Source organism: Giraffa tippelskirchi, chromosome 11, assembly GCF_054371585.1.
Source record: "Giraffa tippelskirchi isolate mGirTip1 chromosome 11, T2T-mGirTip1v1.2.pri, whole genome shotgun sequence".
NCBI classification, from domain to species: Eukaryota; Metazoa; Chordata; class Mammalia; order Artiodactyla; family Giraffidae; genus Giraffa; species Giraffa tippelskirchi.
In genome coordinates, this window is record NC_137285.1 from 7,370,428 (window position 1) to 7,392,934 (window position 22,507).

General features: G+C 51.2%; 1 protein-coding gene and 1 long non-coding RNA gene across 6 annotated transcripts in view; one reads left to right on the forward strand and one right to left on the reverse strand.

The window, feature by feature from the left end:
• The window catches only part of KIAA1671 (KIAA1671 ortholog), a 179,626-nt gene that overhangs the window by 12,429 nt on the left and 144,690 nt on the right, over window positions 1-22,507 (reverse strand). For all 5 annotated transcript variants that reach the window (XR_014069076.1, XM_081542953.1, XM_081542954.1 and 2 more), the window contains one exon: window positions 4,439-4,557. Coding sequence is in view for 4 of the 5 variants with exons in the window: in XM_081542953.1 (XP_081399079.1) it covers window positions 4,439-4,557 (119 nt within the window). In the remaining variant the exon portion in view is untranslated. The remainder of the gene's footprint in view (window positions 1-4,438; window positions 4,558-22,507) is intronic.
• Window positions 9,759-14,022, forward strand: LOC145526690 (uncharacterized). The gene is made up of 2 exons (XR_014069079.1): window positions 9,759-10,411; window positions 13,401-14,022. It is a non-coding gene; the product is annotated as an uncharacterized LOC145526690 (long non-coding RNA).

Below are 22,507 nucleotides of genomic sequence, written 5' to 3' on the forward strand. Positions count from 1 at the left end.
AGGGACGCGGCAGAAGGCAGGGTGTGAGGCGTGCTCTGTATGTCCAGGAAACAAGAGACAGAACGTCCCGGTGAGGAGAACCATCCTGGGCCCAGCCAGGCGCTGTCCTCGGTGCCTCTGGAACACCTGGACAGGTGCGGAATGGGAGGAGCCACTCCCGCATTCGAGGCCCTCTAACTCTGTGCTGTCCACTAGGGGAGCCGCGGGTCACCTGTGGCCGTTGGGCCCTTGCAATGGGGTGAGTGAGGGCTGAGCTGGGCCCAGAGTACAGAGTACACGCCGATTCCTAACACTTGGAGTGAAAAAAATTAAAAAGTAAAATACCACGTCAATAACTTTATAGTGATTACATGTTACAAGGACAGTATTAGGGTCTATTGGGTTCAGTGGGGCTTCCCAGGTGGTGCTAACCTGCCTGCCAATGCAGGAGACATGAGAGACGCGGGTTTGATCCCTGGGTGGGAAAGATCCCTGGAGAAAGGCACAGCAACCCACTCCAGTATTCTTGTCTAGAGAATCTCATGGACAGGGGAGCCTGGCGGGCTGCAATCTATAAGGCTGCACAGAGTCGGACACCACTGAAGCGATTTAGCACACACACTAGGTATTGGGTGCAACAGAATATACTGTTAAAATTAATTTCGCCAGGATTTCCCTGGAGGCCTAGTGGTTAAGACTTCGCCTTCCAGTGCAAGGGGTGACGGTTCAACCCCTGGTTGGGGAGCTAAGATCCTGTATGTTGCATGGTGAGAAGAAAAATAAAAAAACAGAAGCGATACTGTGACAAATTCAATCAAGACTTTAAAAAAAGAAAAAAAAAACTTAAAAAAATTAATTTCACTGGTTTTCTTTTTACTGTCTTGATGTAGCTACTAGAACACTGCAGCTGCGTGTTTGTCTTGGGTGTGCAGCTTGTGCTGCATTTCTGTCAGGCAGCGCTGATGGCGAGCAAACCGTCACTGGCCATCACCCTTGGAGGGGCAAGAGGTCGGGAATATCCTGCATTGCTTCATTCATTCATTCATTCATTCACTCACTCGACAAAGATTTACTGAGTGCCTACTATGTGCCAGGCCCTGTGCTGAAAAGCTATATCCTTTCATCCTCCCCACAATCCTATAGGATAGGATTAACCTCACGAAATTAAATATTAACTTTGCAAAAGATGAGGAAACCGAGGCATAGAGATGTGAAGAGGCTTGCCAGAAGGGGCAGACCTGACCCCAGAATCCAGGTCCATGACCCTCTCTCTCCTCCTGGAATTTCTAGCCATGATAATTGTATTCCAAGTACCACTCGGATAATTGGAACCACAAAAGATAGAAGATTTATAAATAAATCAAGCCATTAAAATTAAATCTCCTGGAGAAGGAAACGACAACCCACTCCAGTATTCTTGCCTGCAAAATCCCATGGATGGAGCAGCCTGCTAGGCTACAGTCCGTGGGGTTGCAAAGAGTAGGACACGACTGAGCGACTTCACTTTCACAATTAAATAGGCTCCCTGCTCCTCTCTCAAAAAGACCCTAAAGTCAAGAGCAGAGGAAAGCCTTACCCTAAAGAAGGAGGGGACCAGCACACCAGATACCATGTCCCTGATGGGGACTGCCCCCAAAGACCCCCGACCTTCACTCTTGGGCAGAGCTGTCAACCTGGGTGTGCTGGTGTTTCACTCAGGGAGCACAGCCTGCTTTTTGTCAGCTCTGAGCGGATTTTGTTACTTGGAATAAGCAGGACCTTCCGGCGTGGGGTGGGATTGAGGCAGAGCCACAAAAAATGAGGGAAATACCACCGAGGGGGCAGCAGGTGGCGCTGCTGCTCAGAGCTGGGAGTAAAGCCGCGCCTGGGCCCTTTCTGGGAGGAGGAGCTGCAGTACCTCCGAGAGACAGGAGGGGGCGAGCGATACCATGACACGGGGGCGGCAACGGGGGCAGGTGGAGATGCCAGTGGCCGGGTTTCCCCCTCTCCCTGTAAGAGCTGGGAGGATACAGGCCCGGAGGAGAGGGGCCTCCCAGGGTCAGACAGTGACAGCAAAACCAGGACCCAGGCTTCCAGACTCGCACTCCCGTGCTCCTGCATGAACATTCTAGTGAAATTTAAGTAAGCTCATTAACTAACCATATAGCACAGGTTAGGAAAGAAAACGAAACGGCCTTCATGTGTACTATTAGAAACCCGTGCTTCCCTTTTTCTTTTCTTGTGTGCTTAGTTGCTCAGTCGTGTCCGACTCTTTGTGACCTCATGGACTACAGCCGGCCAGGCTCCTCTGTCCGTGGGGATTCTCCAGGCAAGAATACTGGAGTGGGTTGCCATGCCCTCTTCCAGGAGATCTTCCCAACCCAGGTATCAAACCCAGGTCTCCCCACACTACAGGCAGATTCTTTACTCTCTGAGCCACCAGGGAACCCCATGAATACTGCAGTGGGTAGCCTATCCCTTCTCCAGAGGAACTTCCTGACGCAGGAATCAAACCAGGATCTCCTGTGTTGCAAGCAGATTCTTTACCAGCTGAGCTACCAGGGAAGCCCACCCATTTCTAATTTCACTCACCTCCCCCCAACTAGGGTACCGATGACCGCTATGGGACATAAGTCAGTGGAGGGGTGTGGCTGTTCCTGACTGGGGTAGGGGGCAAGGGAAGGAGCTGGGAGACCTGGGTCTGAGTCCAGCTCAGCCATGGACACACCATATCCGGGTCTGAGTCCATCTTAACCATGGACACGCCATATCCCTGGACGCGACACCCACAGATGAGGAAACTGAGACACACGGTGACACAGCAGGGAAGTGGCCACGCTGGGGCTGACCCGGATCTTCCTGGCTTTAAAACACCGTGTGATCCTGCGCCCCTCAGGTGGGAAAGGTGAGCTGAGAACATGGCAAGCCCACCCTTGGTGTCCACAAAGCTGCTACTGTGTTTGATCCCGCCCAAGGGCAAGAGAAGAAAAGCTGCAGTTTTAAAACAAACAGGTACGATGAACAAGGGCAACGTATCAAACTCCTACGACTAAGTGCCGGGAAATACGCCAACTGTGAACACAAGTTTCCCTCCCGCCCACCCCGTGTCTCAGTCTTCGTCTCTGCAAGATGGGACCATGGCATTAAATGTTATGCTTCAGAGCTTACAACAGGGCTGGGCCCATCTGCTTAGTACATCTCGGCTGTTTTTGTGAGCATCATTCCCTTTCTACAGGGCCTTCCCAGGTGGCTCAGTGGGTAAAGAATTCACCTCCAATGCAGGAGATGCAGAAGGCGCGGGTTCAATCCCCAGATAGAGTAGATCCCCTGGAAGAGGCCAAGGCAACCCACTCCAGTCCAAGAGAATCCCATGGACAGAGGAGCCCGGTGGGCTAAGTTCCCTGGCGTCACACAGAGTCAGACACGACCGAGCGACTAAGCACGCACGCACGCACCCTTTCTACAGAATCTGGAAAATATAACTAAATGATCCAGGACCCCGCAGCCAGCCAGAATGGAGCTGGAATTCAGGCCTGCTGCCTCCTGAGTCCAGGTGATGCGTGGTAACCTTCAGGCTTCTTTCTGCACAGTCGTAATAACATTCCCTCCCAGCCAGGCTGACACCTGAGCGGCCCTCCACGCCGCTAATAGTGATGATCCTAAATGCTGACACAGCTTATGAAGCAGTATGTATAATATGCTCCTCTGTTCATAAACACACAATATATATACATAGAAAAAAAGTCTGGAAAGACAACCAAAAACACTAATGAAAGTGATACCTGTGTCTTGACATTAAAGTTAGTTTTCATTTTCTTTGCAATTTTTTTTTTTTTATGGTGGTGAAACATGTAATATGAAATTTACCAGTAGGGGCATTTAGTGCATTCATAATGCTGTGGGCTTCCCTTGTGGCTCAGCTGGTAAAGAATCTGCCTGCAATGCGGGAGACCTGGGTTTGATGCCTGGGTTGGGAAGATCCCCTGGAGAAGGGAAAGGCTACCCACTCCAGTATTCTGGCCTGGAGAATTCCATGGACTGTATAGTCCATGGGGTCGCAAAGAGTCGGACACAACTGAGCGACTTTCACTTTCCTTCTTGATGCTGTGTGACTATCACCACTCTGGTTTAAGAACATCTTCATCCGCCCAGGAGGAAATCTGGTCCCTGTTTGGCAGTCATTCCCCGCCCCCTCACCCTAACCCTGGCGACCATAAGTCTCCTCTGTCTCTATGGATTTGCCTATTCTGGATATTTCATATATCATTTTAAAATCTTTTCTTTTTGTACTTTCTAAACTTCTGTTTTATAAAAAGAATGGGTTGCTCTTATTACACAACAACCTGTTACAGACAAAACAGGTTCTACTTAGCAACGGAGAAATCAGGAGGCAGATGGGGGTTCTATTTAGTAACAGAGAAATCAGGAGGCAGATGGGGGCCCTGACTCCCCCCCAGAGGTCCTTCCCTATGCCACTTACCTCTCCCCGCTCTGGCGCTGGTCCGGCCACGTCCCATACTGACTGTCGGCTTCCTGCACGAGGGTGTCGGTGTCCTTGGCCTCGGGGGTCCGCCTGGAGAAACACTGCTTCAGCTGATCCTGCAAGAAGAAGCCAGAGGTTTCCATCAGGGGCAAATACTCAGAACCTGGTCCGGTTGATAAACCTATTTACCAGCCTATCCAGCTGATAAATCACGCTGCATCGTCCCCTGCTCGAACCCACCTGGGCTCCCTACTGCTCTCAGAGACGGGTCCAAACGTCTGTGCTGAGAACTAGAGTGACCGACCGTCCGGGTCTGCCCAAGGCATCACAGGAGGCAGGACTGGTAAACTGGGCTGAAGGAGTAACCCTCCCGGGTCCTGTGTGGGTACCACTCTGCCCCTGGCCAAACTTCTCTCCATCTTCAGTGCTCCCAGGACTTATCAGTCTGCTTAGGGCTAAGATGCTGCGTTCCCAGTGCAGGGGGGCCTGGGTTCGATCCTTGGTCAGGGAATTAGATCCTGAGTACCACAACCAAGTGTTTGCATGCCACAACAAAGATCCTGCATCTGTAGCTAAGACCCAGGGCAGCGCAACAAACAAGCAACCCTCCCCCCTACAAGAGATGGGGATCTCTGAGTGCTGAGTGAGAGAGGAAGGGCCCCTGGAAATCAGAATGGCCAGCTTCCAAGACTGCTGAGGGTGGAATCAGGGCAGGAGGCAGGGGAACGCTTCCTGACCTCCTTTGGAAGGATCTGGGCGGCAGGGTGGGGGTAGAGGAGTAAACGGTGCTCAGCAAAAAACACATAGGCTTCCATGCGTCCCCATTGGTGGGCCTTCCTGCAGAGGTGTAAGATTCATGCTCAGGGATGTGGAATCCCTGAAGGCAGGGAGGGAGGTCTGCTCCCTCCACTGCTAAGCCAGACTCGGGATTCTGGAAGGCAGCATCCCCAACTCCCCTGCCACTCTCACCCCCGTGTCGGGTCAACCTCCAAGCCCTTCAAAGTCTCCCTCGGGAACATTCCGTCCAACCCTGGCCAGCTCTGGGGCTCCCCTGCCTCCTTCACCTCTGGTCCCCTCCCAGACCTTCTTTTCCCGTAACAATTTCCAAAGCTGAACTCGAAGCCTGCAGGATCCTTGCTCAAAACCCTTCAATAGATCCCCAGAGTCAAGTCCAAACACCGGAAGGATGGCCTGTGGGACCTTCACTGGTGGGGCTCTTTCTCCACTGTCCCCTGTCCCTCTCCCACCCCCAGGCCCTCCCAGGCCTCCCTCACCTTGGGACCTGCTGGAGCAGCCACCACCTCTTGGCTATCATTCAGATTTCAGCTTCAGCTTCGTGGCTCTTCCTCTAGGAAGCCCTCCCTGAACTCCCCCTCACCCAAGGCTGTCTCAGGAGCCCCTCAACTCCTGTTCCCTAGACTTCAGGTCTCTATACCTATGTTGTCCAACACGATAGCCATACGTGGCTATTTACATTAATTGAAATTTGAAAAATACAAAGAATCCAGTTCTTCAGTGGCTCAAGCTACATTTCAAGGGCTCCATAGCCACGTGTGCCTACCATATTGAGCAGCATGGATAGAGTACATGTCCGTCATAGCAGAAAGTTTCCAGTGAAGAGCACTGCTGTAGAACGTCCCACAATATATTCGTTATAATTGGCCTGTTTCTTTTCCTTCTCCCTTGGACAAGTACTATTTCTGGAGCCGGGATGCCTGGATTTGAAGCCAGGCTCCATCGCATGGTGGCTGTGTGACCTTGGGCAAGTTACTTAACCTCTCTGGGCCTTAGTGTCTGGACAAAGCAGATGTTAAGTATTTGGTTGAATGCCATCTCGTGCACTACGTCTTAACACCGAACCCCCCAATCTGGAGTACTCCAGGGGGTAGGATCATCTAAGGGAATTCATCTTGTCGATGAGCCTTCAGTAAGCAGGCTGTTTGTCAGCACTGCCTTCCGTTAGCCTGCTGGACAACTTGCGCACATTATTCACGTCTCACTGCGGCGGACCCTGGGGGTCCTTTGCATCAACAAGGCTTGATCTTCACTCTCAGGCCCACAAGGCCACAGGAAGACCACAGGAAGGGTCCAAAACTCTCTAGAACTTGCTGTAAGTCAGGTTTTTCAAATAAGCTTTAAGGCAGAGTGTTTTTCCAAACCAGCTTTGCCTCACAGGCTGCCACAAAAAACCCTCTACTGTCTGCAGGGGAGTACGTATCTACAAGGTGGTCTGAAAATACACGATGGCTGAAGAGAAGAGTTGTCTGAGGAGCAAACGCGTCCAAATTAGCCCCCCCATTTGGCGTGTACCCCTGATGAATAGCAAACAGCCACAATCCAAATTTTAGCTGCCATTTGCCACATGAGGTCATCGCATCTTAACATTTTACATCTCCAAGGACCCCTCTAAGTCCACTTGGTTGGCCTTTTCGGATGACAAACTTTTTCAGATGATAAAGTCAGAGGCACGGACGGGTTGCTCGCAGTGAGCCTGGAACCCAGGTTTGGGCTTCTCCCACACACAACCCCCCGAACCTTTTCCAGGATACTTCAAGAGGCACAAGTGAGGAAATGCACGTTAAAATGCTCTAAGAAGGCCATGAGAACTTGGCAGACCTGCTTGGGGACTTCCCTGGTGGTCCAGTGGTGAAGATTCCGCACTTCTACTGCAGGGGATGCGGGTTCAATCCCTAATCAGGGAACTAAAATCCCATATGCAGTGCGGCACGGCAAAATAATAATAATAATTAATTAATAAAATAAAAACCACTTGCTCGGACTAGGTCACCAAGCACCCAAGCTGGTGGTGGGTGAAAATTCTGGGCCCTTGTCTTACAGACAAACATGACCGCCTCAGCTCAGGACAGATGATGGACAGCTTTCTAACACCCAGGCTGGGGAGACCAGCCTAACAGACGCCTTTGAGGGCTGTGTTTAAACAAGTGGTAATACATGTCCTGAAATTTAAAACGTGCACACCCTTGACTCAGCCAGTTTAGTTCCAGAAATTTATCTCAAGAGAATCATCAGACACGCTCGCCAAGATCTGTGAACATGGATGCTTCCCCATGGGAGCGCAAAGATTGCAAAATATTGCAAATACTGGAATCATCCTAAACATCCAACAAGACGGGGATCGGTGAAATATCAATTCAGTTCAGTCGCTCATTCATGTCCGACTCTTTGTGACCCCATGGACTACAGCACGCCAGGCTTCCCTGTCCATCACCAACTCCCAGAGCTTGCTCAGACTCATGTCCATCGAGTTGGTGATGCCATGCAACCATCCCATCCTCTGTCGTTCCCTCCTCCTCCCGCCTTCAATCTTTCCCAGCATCAGGGTCTTTTCCAGTGATCTCTTCTTTCTGGAGTCATTTGTCCACCAGTGATCTCTTCATTCTTTCTGGAGTTATTTGTCCACTCCTCTCCAGGAGCATATTGGGCACCTACCACCTGAGGAGTTCATCAGTGAAACATACAGGATGATGGAGCAAACACAGCCAAGGAAAAGGATGCTCAGAAAGACTACTGACTGTCACAGAAAGCTGTCTGTCTTATCCGAGCAAACATTCGTATTTTGTCCCCCAAAGTCAGTTCCCTTTATTACACGTAGGTAACAAAACAGCGCGTGTGTTGTGATACCAGCTTTGTGAAGACAAAGACATATATGCATGTGAGAATAAGCAAGGGAGGCCTCTGGAAGTTTCCAGAGAAAACTGTTACCAGGGACACTGCCTGTAGTGAGGAAACGGGCTTTTTTTTTTTTTTGGCCACACCGCTGTGCAGCATGTGGGATCTCAGTTCTCCGTTCAGGGATTGAACCCGGCCCCACCCGGCTACCAGGGAAGCAAGGAGTCTTAATCACCAGGCAAGTCCCTGTCCCTCTATTATTGATGATGATTTTATTTAGGATCCACACTTGTGATTTTGGATCCCAATGTCAGCAGATGATAAAGTTAAATAAAATCAATTAAATCATTCCTCCAACTCTATCATATTGTACACATCCCCAACCAAGAACAAATCAGAAGAAGACTCCTCATTTGTTCATCTCTACCAGAGCCCAGCAAACTCTTCCTATCAAGGGCCAGATAATAAATATTTTGGGCTTTATGGACCATGGGGTCGCTGTCTCAGCTTCAGCTTTGCTGTCGTTACCATGTCAGCAGCAGAGATGATGTCTGTGTTCCAATAAAACTTTATTTACAAAACAGGTGGCTGTGGACTTCCCCAGTGGTCTAGTGGCCAAGACTTCAAGCTCCCAATGCAGGGGGCCAGGTTTCCATCTCTGGTCTGGGAAATAGATCCCACATGCCGCAACTAAGACGCAGCACAGCTAAATAAATAAATATTTAAAAAAAAAAAAAAAAAACCAACCAGGTGGCTGGCTGCGTTTGGCCCACGGGTGGCTGGCTGCTCCCTGACACCCTTTAGACTGTCGGCTGCATGAAAACGGGGGCTCTTTCACCCACTGCTGCACCCAGCGCTTAGAACCACACCAAGCCTGGAGTACTTGTTGAATAAATATTTGCTGGAAGAATATGTTTCTGAAAATAACTTTTATTTTGCACAGAACAGGTGTGAGCTCCTTAAGTAGAAAAGGCCATGTCATTAGGGAGGGGGTGACAATAAGGGAAAACATGACCCCTGCATGTATTTCGGGGTGTCTGACACATCCATCTAGGTAAGGAGCCTGAGTCAGGGTGGCACTGGGTGGCCCGCGGCTGACGGGGCAATTCCGAGCAATTCAAGACGTGCGCCCCCCTCCCCCTCTGCAACTGGACACTGTCAGCTGTGCAGGGTGCCCTGGGGTCATGGGGCCCACGCTGTCGAGGGTGACGCTGGCTCTGTCCCAGGGCCCCCAGGGCCTGGTGGCACCTCCCTGCCTTGTGCCCGGATCAGACTTGCACAACGGCTGAGCGGTAACAGTAACAGCAACATTGAGGGCTGACACTACAGAAAGCACTGCTGAACATCCTGGCCTTTCACTCTGCCGTCGAAGGCTCCTGAACAGGAAGCCTTAGGACTTGCAGGAACTGTCATGGGCCCATTTCAGAGGGGAGGAGACTGAGGCCCGGAGAGGGGACCTGACACACCCAAGGTCACACAGAAGGTGGGTGGAGCTGGGATTTGGGTCTGCCTGACACTCAGGCCCTGAAGTGCTCCCCCAAAACTGCTGCATTCTCCCAGCTCTGGCTCGACATGGAGAGCTCTGTGGGGCCTTCAGTGATCATTTGGGGATGGGAAAACCGAGGGCCAGGGAGAGGAAAGGATGCCAGGCCAGGCCTAGAATCCAGGTGTCCTGCGTCCCTGGCCTGTGCCCGGTCACCGCAGGGCAGTCCTGGCTGCACCCAGGAGGGCCCTCAGGCCCAGGGAGGGGAGAAGGAGGGGGGCGGCAGGCAGAGGTTGGGCCGAGTCCCCCAGGGGGTCTCCCATCTACCTGGACCCCCACTCCAGGCTATCTATTTTTGTTTTTGTCTCGCCACGAGGCGTGTGGGATCTTAGCCTCCTGACCAAGGATCGAACTCGCACCCTCTGCATTGGAAGCGCAGAGTCTTGACCACTGGAGCAGCAAGGAAGTCGCCCGGGCTCTTATCTTAAAACTCTGTCTGCCCCACTGTGGCCTGCAGGGCCCAGGTGTCCACCCCTCACCCCTCCTTGTGCTGCAGCCACACTGGTGCGCCGTGACGGCCCAGGCCTGCTGCCCAGCTGTCCGCCCGGCCAAGGGCCTCCTCGTTCACAGAGTGGCAGCTCCTGGGAGCAGCTTCCCCGGCCAAGCCTAGGTCCTGTCCCGGGCCTGGCCTTGGCCGGGGGTCCCCAGCGCTTGGACGGGCCCTTGGGTGCCTGTTCCCCCAGTACACACGCCCTCCAAGAGGAGGCCTGCACCTTGTCACACTGGCTCCTCGGTGCTCAGTCACAGGACCTGGCGCAGAGGACGTGCTCACTCAACGTGCTCACAAAGGAAGGAAGGTGAGGAGGAATGGGGGAGAAAAGGAGAAGGAGAGAAGGGAGAGCAAGGTAAGGCAGTCAGATCAGAAGGAAATGGGCAGGAACAGGGGAGCACAGAGCCCTCAGAACCCCAGATGCTGGCAGCAAAAACCAGCGTGGTGTCCCCTCCCTGGGGACCTGGGTCCCAGCTAGGAGGCGTCGGCATGACTGATGGCTTCTGGGAGCCCACAGGGTCCACCCATCCCCCAGCGGCGGGAGGTGGTGCTTCCCTGGGAAGTACTGGTTTCTGACCCCTCTCAGTGGGCTCTGGGAACAGCTATGCAGTCTGGCTAGGTGTGGCCAGGTGTAGTCAGGTATAGCCAGGCGTGGCCAGGTGTGGCACACTGTGGTGGCTTGGATGGGGGTTATAGCCAAGACGGAGAGAGAGCAAGACAGAAACCAAGAGAACACACCCAGGACCATGAAACACGTGGAGACGGGCACAGAGAGGGAGGCTCTGACGAGTTGGAGGTGGGAGGGCTCTGAGACTGGCAGGTGGGGGGCAAATACAGCTCTGCCTTTAGGTAGCTGTGAGCAAATCTCTCAACCTCGATTTTCCTGTCTGTAAAATGGGGGTGGCGGTGTTGGGAGAATCTTGTAAAATGTCTGGTGAGAGCTGCACATGCCAGGTACATGAGAAAGACCAAAGAGACTCCAGTTGAGATGATGGTGATGACGACAAATAATATCCACTGTTTAGCTCCCCAAAGCATCGGTTTAACAAACAGTCTTAACAAGGTGCTACGAGGCCCTAAGGAGGCCTGACTGCTCCATCATTCAGCTGAGAGCAAAGGGGCTGTCTTCACCGGATCCCTCAATATCTCCCCCTGATCCCAACATAGGTCAGCTGCTCTCCTGCGTCCCCGAGTTAACTAGGCACGGGCTCTTCCAGCACACCCGCCCTCCCCAGGGCTGAGCTGGGCGGGCAGGCTGTAGAACGACTGGTCTGGCAGAGACACGCTGTCTCCACAGGACAAGTGTGTCACCTAAAGTGCGGGAACACGTGCTGGCAGTGGGTCCTCAGGAGGTGTGCCTGGTTACGGCACGGAGTGCCCTGCAGGCCTCCGGGGAGTAGGGGCGCCTCCCTCCACCTCCAAGTCTATAAACAGAAAGGACAGCTGGGCTGGGGGGGGCCTGGGCTCCCGTTGGACTTGGGGGTGGGGTCTCCCAGACTCCGGAAGCCCGATGGGTACCCTGCGCTCTGGGTGTCAGAGGTGAGTAAGGAGATGATGGAAGAATAACTGGGAACACACGTAAGGAGCACTCACTGCGCACCCGGCACCAAGTCAGATTCCTTAAGTGCACCATCCAATTAAACCCCAGAGTCGACGCTTTAACATGCCCATTTCACAGATGGACAGGGACAACAGGAAAGGACGCTGATTCTGCCCTCTCTTTGTGCCCAGCTGCCGCGACTCGTGCTCCCAACAACCCTAAGAGGCAGGTACCGCGAACTAGCTCCACTTTCCAGATGGGAAGACTGAGGCCCAGGGAGGTGAAGCCACTTGCCCAGGGTCTCAGGAGTGGGTGAAGGAGCTCGATTCAAACCCAGGTGGCTCTAAGTCTATGGCCAGTGATGCCCCATTCCACTAAGTCCCCCTGTCACTGCACCCAGGAAATATCTACCTGGGAGTCTTCCTGGTACAGTCGGCTGGCCGCTGGCCAGGGCCCCTCCCAGGCCTGCTTAGAATGAGGCCCTGAAGCACAGCACAGGCATCAGCTCCTCCCAGAAGCCTCCATTCGAGCAGGCCTGGGTCTCTCCTGGGACCCCACAGGGCCCCTGTGCTCAGCCCATCAGACGACAACTTATTGTGCTGGGCTGTGCTCACTGTTTGACTGTGAGCTCCCTGAGGGCAGGCCATGTGGCCTGCTCACCCTCAGACCCTGGCATCAAGGCAAGGCACAGCCCGACAGTGGTCTGTGAATGAATGGTCTAGAATGAATGAATGGTCTAGAATGAATGAATGAGTCAGTAAATGAACAATCCACAGATGATCCCCGGCCCCCTTTCTCATGCGATACTGCGATCTAGTCAAAGCTTCTTGGTATATCCCAGGACTGTTTTTATATATGCTATTAAATTTTAATTTTTGTTACTTTTTAAAAACAAATCTTTCTTCTAAGACCCCCCCCCCCGTTCGGTGTGCTGACAAACAGTGAAGGCAGTCTGGTGACAGGGATATTTTTTTTAAGGTGCAAATGAAAGAGACTGGCCCAGGGACAGAGGACAGCCAAGCCCCACCCGCCCTAGAGGACCAGGACCCTTCGTGCAGGGGGAGAGGAGAGAGCTTAGGACGCTCTAGAAGTCCCGAGACACTTTTACACAGACCCATTCAAATTCCTTTGAAGCCTAAAGTTCTATTAATAAAAGGCCCACAGTTCTAAGGTTAAAGAGGAGTTGAGAGAAAAAGGAATGTGGTTTTTTCCAAATGTATCGTTATATTTTAAAATTACAAAACAAACCACAGCATGGAATACTTTTCAACTGTTGAAAACAATGAGGAAGATAGATGTATCCTGATATGGAATGACTTCCAAGATTCACTGTCAAGCGAATAAGGCAAGGCTGGAAACAACAGGTGGAGGGGGGAAGAATATATATGTAAATATTTGAAAATGCACAGAAGATGTGAAGAGGACAGAGGAAAACTGTCATCACACTTGTCTCTGGGAGGGGTACCGAGTGACAGGGGGTGGGGGGGAGGGAGACACAGTTTTAAAATTCCACTTCTTTTTGTATTTTGTAACACTCGCGGTTGGTAGCTTTTAAAAATAAACGTTAAAAATGTACAATTCCGTTGTGAATATAGAACTCATGTTTCTGAGCATCTCCTCTTCAGGGGATCTGTCCCACCCACCCTGACTCGGCTCCTCTTGGAAAGATTCTTAAAACAGTCGCTCAGGCACATTTGACTCTTTTTTTTTTTTTGAAACATCACATGTCAAAACATCTCTCTCATGTTTATTTCAGGCGAGGGCTCAGCTTGTCGGGTGACAGAATTGCAGCCTTGATGTGACTGTGTGAACCCGGGGAGGAAGCAGGGAGCTGGTGTGTGTCTCTGCGGCCCCAGGACTTCAAATCCTACAGGATCTCTCCCTGACAGGCCACGGCCACCCCCTCCGCCACATCTGAGGCTGTGGGCATTCTGCAGGGTCACAACATTGCTCCACTGCCCCCGCTTTTGGTAATTTACCTAGCGGGTACACACACGTGCGCGGGCACACACATACACGCCCAGATGGATACAACACAAATAAACACACATGCAAATATATACACAAATACAAGCTCCGTTGCTCCGTCATGTCCAACTCTTCGTGACCATATGGACTTCTCTGGTGGTCCAGTGGTTAAGAATCTGCCTGTCAATGCACGGGACACGGGTTGGATCACTGGTTCAGGAAGATCCCACATGCTGTGGGGCAACTGAGTCCGTGCACCACAACTTCTGAAGCCCACGTGCCCCGGAGCCCGTGTGCCCTGGAGCCCATGCTCCACAACAAGAGAAGCCACGGCAACGAGAAGCCTGCAAACCGCAACAAAGACCCGGCGCGGCCAGAACTGAATAAGTAAATAAATGAAATGAAAATGATTTCTTGCCCCAGGTACTCGAGGTACTGAGCAGCTCCAGACAGAGGGGGAAGGGAGTGGGTGCAGGGGGTCTGGAAGGGTGCTGACAGAGGGCACGTGACATGGCCTAGGCCTTGAATAGTGGACCCGACTGAACAGGTGGGGAGAAGGGAGAAGACAGTGCAGGCGCTGGGATAGCCTGAGGAAGGGAGAGCAGAATGCCACCTTTACGAACAGCGGGCTACGCTGGGGACAGGACAGCCCCTGAGGAGCAGCCCTGCAGGGGAGGCATGGGACCCACCACGAGCATGGAGGATTGGGGCGCCTCTTCCCCCAGAGGGGGGTGAGGCAGGGGCTGAGCTGGGAGCTCTCTGCCATCGCTGGGCCTGGCGGCTCCCTTTTTGATGAGCGCCCGCCCTGGTGCAGGAGGAAAACCAGTTGGGCCGACACTGCTTTACCCAGGACAGAGCCAAGGGCTCCCTCGGGAAGACAGAGGCCCTGGAAAACGCTTGGTGGATGGTGTCTCTTTGGCCAACTCGTAGCGGTGGCACCCAGGTTGGGGCAGAACTGCCTGCTGCAGGGTTCTGTCTACACATCACCTGACTCAGTGGGTCACAAGTGGGTGAGAGAGCTTGGAAGCCTCTGTGTGAGCCCCAGGACACAGGAGCCGGGCCCACGCACGGCTCCAGGCCAGTTTACCGCTGGCAGCTGGCTGAGCCCAGGGACGTGTTCAGACAGACAGCGTGCACCTTGGTCAAAGCCTATAAATGAAATAACAGGCCCATTTGGAAGGACCTGGTGCTGATGCAAGCTTTTGGGCATGCTGGATAAAGCCCTGAGCACCCTAGGGGCCAGGACCCAGTTAGCAGGACTTGCTCAAGGTAAAGACAGCATTCCGGCATGGGACCCTGAGCACCCAGGCACTTTGGCTCATCCTGGGTGAGCATGGACCACAGCCAGGTGGCAAGAAACACAATTTACCACATCAGCCCCCAAACAGTCGTCTCACCAATCTGGGATGTAGGTTTTAGCATCCCAATTCCTAAACCAGGGGCCAGATGCATTCCAAACTCGGAACAACTCAGATTTTTAGCAAGGCAACGAGTAGACATACAGTATATTGGGAGGAACCCCCAATGGGGTCTAGAGGAGAGTTTCCCAATCTAGCAAGTTTGGCACATTGTGGGGGGAGGGGCTTTTGCTGTGCCCTGGAGGAAGCCAGCAGCATTCCTGGTCTGTATCCACCGATGCTAACTGTAACCTCTTCCCCACACCCGAGACAACCCAAACTGTTTCCAGACATTGCCAAGTGTCCCTGGGGAGCAAAGTCACCCCTGGTTGAGAATTACTGGTCTAGGTCCATGCATTCTCTACAAAGAAACTGGTTCTTGGTGGGGACCTTATATTTTGGCACATAAAACACAGATATGCATATAGTTTCCACAATTTATTGTGATCCACACAGTCAAAGGCTTTGGCATAGTCAATAAAGCAGAAACAGATGTTTTTCTGGAACTCTCTTGCTTTTTCGATGATCCAGCGGATATTGGCAATTTGATCTCTGGTTCCTCTGCCTTTTCTAAAACCAGCTTGAACATCTGGAGGTTCACGGTTCACGTATTGCTGAAGCCTGGCTTGGAGAATTTTGAGCATTAGTTTACTAGCATGTGAGATGAGTGTAACTGTGTGGTAGTTTGAGCATTCTTTGGCATTGCCTTTCTTTGGGATTGGGATGAAAACTGACCTTTTCCAGTCCTGTGGCCACTGCTGAGTTTTCCAAATTTGCTGACATATTGAGTGCAGCACTTTCAGAGCATCATCTTTCAGGATTTGAAATAGCTCAACTGGAATTCCATCATCTCCACTAGCTTTGTTCGTAGTGATGCTTTCTAAGGCCCACTTCACTTCACATTCTAGGATGTCTGGCTCTAGGTGAGTGACCACAGCATCGTGATAATCTGGGTCGTGAATATCTTTTTTGTACAGTTCTTCTGTGTATTCTTGCCACCTCTTCTTAATATCTTCTGCTTCTGTTAGGTCCATACCATATCTGTCCTTTATCGAGCCCATCTTTGCATGAAATGTTCCCTTGGTATCTCTAATTTTCTTGAAGAGATATCTAGTCTTTCCCATTTTGTTGTTTTCCTCTATCTCTTTGCTGAGGAAGGCTTTCTTATCTCTCCTTGCTATTCTTTGGAACTCTGCATTCAAATGGGAATATCTTTCCTTTTCTCCTTTGCTTTTCACTTCTCTTCTTTTCACAGCTATCTGTAAGGCCTCCTCAGACAGCCATTTTGCTTGTTTGCATTTCTTTTCCATGGGGATGGTCTTGATCCCTGTCTCCTATACAATGTCACGAACCTCCATCCATAGTTCATCAGGCACTCTGTCTATCAGATCTAGTCCCTTAAATCTATTTCTCACTTCCACTGTATAATCATAAGAGATTTGATTTAGGTAATACCTGAATGGTCTAGTGGTTTTCCCTACTTCCTTCAATTTCACTCTGAATTTGGCAATAAGGAGTTCACGATCTGAGCCACAGTCAGCTCCCGGTCTTGTTTTTGCTGACTGTATAGAGCTTCTCCATCTTTGGCTGCAAAGAATATAATCATCTGATATCGATGTTGACTATCTGGTGATGTCCATGTGTATATTCTCTGAGAGTTGGACTGTGAAGAAAGCTGAGCACCGAAGAATTGATGCTTTTGAATTGTGGTGTTGGAGAAGACTCTTGAGAGTCCCTTGGACTGCAAGGAGATCCAACCAGTCCATCCTAAAGGAGATCAGTCCTGGGTGTTCACTGGAAGGTCTGATGTTGAAGCTGAAACTCCAATACTTTGGCCACCTCATGCAAAGAGTTGACTCATTGGAAAAGACCCTGATGCTGGGAAGGATTGGGGGCAGGAGGAGAAGGGGACGATAGAGGATGAGATGGCTGGATGGCATCACCGGCTTGATGGACATGAATTTGGGTAAACTCCGGGAGTTGGTGATGGACAGGGTCGCCTGGCGTGCTGAGATTCATGGGGTCGCAAAGAGTTGGACACGACTGAGCGACTGAACTGAACTGATGCATATAGTACACAGACAGATGGGCTTCCCAGGTGGCTCAGTGGTAAAAAAATCCACTTGCCAATGCAGGAAACGTGGGTTCAACCCCTGGGTCAGGAAGATCCCGTGGAGAAGGAAATGGCAAAACACTCCAGTATTCCTGCCTGGAGACTCCCATGGACAGAGGAGCCTGGAGGGCTACAGTCCACGGGGTCGCAAAGAGTGGGACACCACTGAGCGACTGAGCATGCACTCGTGCACACATACAGACATACAAGAGTGTCTATGACATTAAAGTTTCATGGGAAGGCAAGTAAGAAAACAGGTTATGAAAGCGTTCTTTAGGGGAATTCCCTGGCGGTCCAGTGGTTAGGACTCCATGCTTCCACTGCGGGGGGCATGGGTTCGATCCCTGGTTGGGAGGGAAATAAGATCGCACAAACCGCACAGTGTAGCTGAAAAAAAAAAAACAACAACACAGAGAGCAAAAAGGGCCCTCTGGGCGATGACAGCTTTAAAAAAATACTCCCCAAACTGGGTAAGTACTGTTAAAAAGCAACCACAAGCAAACATATTACTGTTTCTGCAGCAAAGTGCATGAACAGTCATACCATACTGTTAGTAACCTCCTGTCAGCACACTAGGAGAGGGTAGTTTTGCCACAAATGAGGGAGGGCTTTGTAGATTTCAGCACGGTGGATGAGGGTTGCATACCTTTTACACAGGGGGGAAGCGGAGGCTCAGGGAAAATAAGAGCCTCGCCCGCATGTGTGCTCAGGCCAAGGTTTGGCTGACACCAGAGGGATTTAATCGAATCCTGAGCTGCACGAGCTCTTCGCCTGCATCCCTGTCACCCCACTTCGAAAGGTTACTCTATGTGGGTGATGTTTTTACTGTCGCATTATTTATAAGGTAAAAAGACTGGAAACAACCTGTGTGTCCCAAAGTCAATCTGGGCCTGACTAAATAAAGCGGGCATAACCCGAGACAGGGACTATACTGTAGTCTGCAGGTCTGTGTTCATGACATGAGAGGTCAGTTGTAGAAGAGAAAAACCAAAGAAAACTAGGTACAAAAGCATTCTTGCAGTATAATTCCATTTGGTTGATCTATCTGCAAAACTATGTATATATACTGCATATATAGTTTTGCATGGATATATAGATATGCATATATAGCATACATATGCAAATATATGCAAAGGAATTATTTATATACAAGTGCTATGTGCTAAGTTGCTTCAGTCGTGTCCGACTCTTGCCATCCCATGGACTGTAACCTGCTAGGATCCTCTCTGTCCATGGGATTTTCCAGGCAAGAATACTGGAGTGTGTTGCCATTTCCTCCTCCAGGGGATCGTCCCGATGCGGGGATTGAACCTCTGTCTCTTAAGTCTCCTGCATTGGCAGGTGGGGTTCTTTACCACTAAAGCTACCTGGGAAGCTATTTATATACATATGTGCATATGTTATATGTGCACATATATTTTGCACATATGTCTATGCATACATTTTGCATATATATTACACATATGTAAAATGTGAATGTATTTATATATACATGTGTATATACATCATATATTCATATCGATGTATATATTTTGTGTGAAAGTGAAAGTCGCTCAGTCGTGTCCAACTCTTAGTGATCCCATGGACTGTATACTCCATGGAATTCTCTAGGCCAGAATACTGGAGTGGGTAGCCTTTCCCTTCTCCAGGGGATCTTCCCAACCCAGGGATCGAACCCAGGTCTCCCTCATTGCAGGCAGATTGTTTACCAGCTGAGCCACAAGAGAAGCCCAAGAATACTGGAGTGGGTAGCCTTTCCCTTCTCCAGGGGATCTTCCTGACCCAGGAATCGAACCGGGGCTCCTGCATTGCAGGAGGATCCTTTACCAACTGAACTATGAGGGAAGCCCTCATATATATACAAAAGAATTGTAAAGGATTTAGGGTTGAAGCATCCCACTCTCCCTCTCCCATCTCCCCAAACTGCATTCTAAGCCTAGCATTCTCTCTGCCCACTCTTAAACACTGAGCTTCCCAAATAAACACATGAATTAAGCATGCAGAGTGTTAGGTGCTTCCTCCACCCCCATGGGGCAGCAGAGCCAAGATACACCTCAGACAGGGCTGGTCTGGACTCTCCAGGTGAGAGGAAGGGGGTGGGCAGCCAGGGCTGAGATGAGGCCCTGCCCATCCAGCTCCTTGGTTCCCTGGCAGACGCCGTACACAATGTTCTCTTTTATTTCACTTTTATTTCTTTTTTTAAAGTTTTTTTTTTTTTCTATGTGGACCATTTTTTAAAGTCTGTACTGTATTTGGTACAATATTGCTTCTGTTGTTTATGTTTTGGTTTTTTGGCCTCAAGGCATGTGGGATCGTAACTCCCCAACCAAGGATTGAACCCATGTCCCTTGCACTGGAAGGTGAAGTCCTAACCACTGGGCCGCCCGGGAAGTCCCTATGTTACTTTAAACACTGATTGGGTACCGACTGTCAACATGGAGACCCACGCTAGGGGCATTCCTAAGTGTCACCTCCAGATGTGAAAACCAAACAGAGGGGCTTCTGGTATTTAGCTCCCACTAGGTGAGGGGGGCGTGTTATCCTTGGTCAGGATCCCATTTTCCAGATGGGGAAACAGGTTCAAAGGGACGTGACCTGCCCAGGGACGCACTGGAGTCAAACCCTGGCAGGCCGGTGTCAACTTGGCCTCCTAGGTTTCCTTCCTCACCTTCACTTTATTTATTTTAAAAAAACCACTTTTTTTTGGCCTTTCTGTGCAGCATGTGGGATCTTAGTTCCCTGACCAGGGATTGAACCTGTGCCCCCTGCAGTGGGAACGCAGAGTCTTAACCTTGGGCTGCCAGGGAAGTCCCTTGCTTCCACTTTAATGCTCAACAGCATTTTAACAGCCAACAGTGCAAGCTCGGCCCTGGGAGCTACTATAGTTCCCAGATGTTTTCCTGATAAATAACATTTCAGGAATCTGTTGCTGAGGCCTGGGGGACGTCTGGGAAAGGCAGAGAGACTTTTTTTTTCTGCCCTCCCTCCCTAAAAAAATAAAAAGTGCAGGCGAGGGATTTGTTTGAGCAACTCATCTTGGAAAGACCACGTGATGTGGGAGAGTACAACTGTCGTGGGGGTCTGAGGTCAGACAGACCTGGGTTCCAGTCCTGGCTGTGCCTCATGCCAGCTGTGTGACCTTGGGCAACTCGCCCCACCTCTCTGAGTCCACACCTGGTCGTGACTGCTAGACCCTTTATTATTATCTGTATTGTACTAGTCTTGAAAAGTGAGAGTGTTAGTCGCTCAGTCATGTCCAACCCTTTGTGACCCCATGGACTGTACCCCCCCAGGCTCCTCTGTCCATAGGATTTCCCAGGCAAGAATACTGGAGTGGGTTGCCTTTCCCTTCTCCAAGGGATCTTCCGAACCCAGGGATCGAACCCTAGTCTCCTGCATTGCAGGCAGATTCTTTACTGTCTGAGCCACCAGGGAAGTACTAGTCTTAGACTCTACCAAATACGGCTAGGATGATCCTACCATCGAAGTACCTCCTGACCAGTGTGAAGTTCACTTTTTGCACAGATAACCTTCCCAAGGTGCCACTGGGTTTTTGTTTTTGTTTTTTTAATATACAATTTACAAACAGACTTGCATATCTGCCTGTGCACACTCATGTACACCACTGGCATAGAGTGACTCTGCTCTTTTGCCTGGGTTTTTTCACTCAGTGGACTGGAGCTGGTTGGGACCTCACTTAGGGTACAGGAACCCAAGTCCCCAGGAAGTGGCTGGGCACCATAGGAGGAGGTCATGTTCAAAAGAGACGCCAGACGCCGTTTCTGCTGCCTCCCTCCTGGAGGAAGCACAGGTCAGGGGGTCGCCAGAACCCGTCCCTCCCCATCTCGCTGAAACACGTCAGCAGGGTCACTCTGTGGCCCCTGGGGCAATCACGGTCATTGTCACTGTCCAAGCGGAGGTCCCTGGAGGTCTCTCCACTTCAGAATCCAGCTCTGCGGCCTCTGCCGCCAATGAGAATGAAAACAGAAGAGGATGCGGCCGAGTCCGCCTCCGAGTTTCAGCAGCCGCCCTCCACCCACTCAGGCTTTCCAGTACTGCGATGCCTGCGGCCTGACGGTTTTTTAACTCAACCCACCCACGCTGGGGAAAAAAGCCAGTGGCACTTTTTTTTCAGTTCTCCCCCCAGCTCCCTATTTATAGCATGCTGACAGGCGAGGGATAGCTTCCAGCAATAATTAGGTAACCCACACCGGGGACCCAGGCCTCAGGTGGGGCCCGCAGCTGTCAGGTGGCTCTGGGGACTACTGGGACCCACTCACTGTCCCCAAAGAGATGGGATTCCCAGGTGCACATGGCTGAGGGGGATTGAAAGAAGGTTAGGGCTTCCCTGGTGGCTCAGTGGTAAAGAATCCGCCTGCCAATGCAGGAGACACAGGCTTGATCCCTGGGCCGGGAAGATCCCACTTGCCACGGAGCAACTAAGCCCATGAGCCACAGCTACTGAGCCTGTGCTCCAGGACCCGGGAGCCACAACTACTGAAGCCTATGCACCCTAGAGCCTGCGCTCTGCAGTAAGAGAAGCCACTGCAATGAGAAGTCCACACACATCAGAGAGTAGCCCCCTCTCACCACATCTAGAGAAAAGCCTGTGCAGCAGTGAAGACCCAGCAAAGCCAAAAACTTTTTTTAAAAAAGCAGGTTAGTCAAGCACTATGAGAGCAAAAGGGCCAAAGGCCTCCCGTGGGGGAGACCCTTCCTATTCGTTTTCCTTTCTTGCCCTGAAACATTACCAAGTTCTAACATTAGCCACGCATGGGCCCTGGCAAGGTCTGGATTAACCAACAGTGACGGGACTTGTGCGAGGCTTCCCAGGGAAAGAAGGAGGTTCTGAGTGGGAATCCCTGGTGCAGACAGGCCTGGGTTCCAAGATCCGCTTTGCTCCTGCCTGGTGGTAGGGCCCGGCGGGGGGGGGCGGGTAATCACTGGGCCTCAGTTACCCCATCTGTACAATGGGAACAATCATCACACTTGATTCAGTTGTTGTTGAAGACCAAACAAATATTCGTTTTAGGTTTGATGAGTCTGGGTCTCCTTGTACCGGAGGCCACGTGACTCTGAAAACTGCCCCAGCTCAAAGTCTACACTCTGTTTTGCCAAATCTTAGGACTGCTCTAGGAGTTTGTCCAGTGGCCTGCAGGAGAGGGCAGGTGTCGGGGGAGTGTCATTTGTTGAACTGCGCCAGGTGGAGGGCCGGGGCCAGGTGTTGTTGCAATGTTAACCAGGGAGGACATGGCCCCTGCAAAGAAGTGTCATCAGAGTGCAAATCCCTGGAATGAAAGTGACCCTCGGTGAGTGGAGCTTAGATTGTCTGGCGAGAGTCAAAGCCTGGAAGGCCCCCTAGAGCTCCCTGGGCTTCACCCGCCT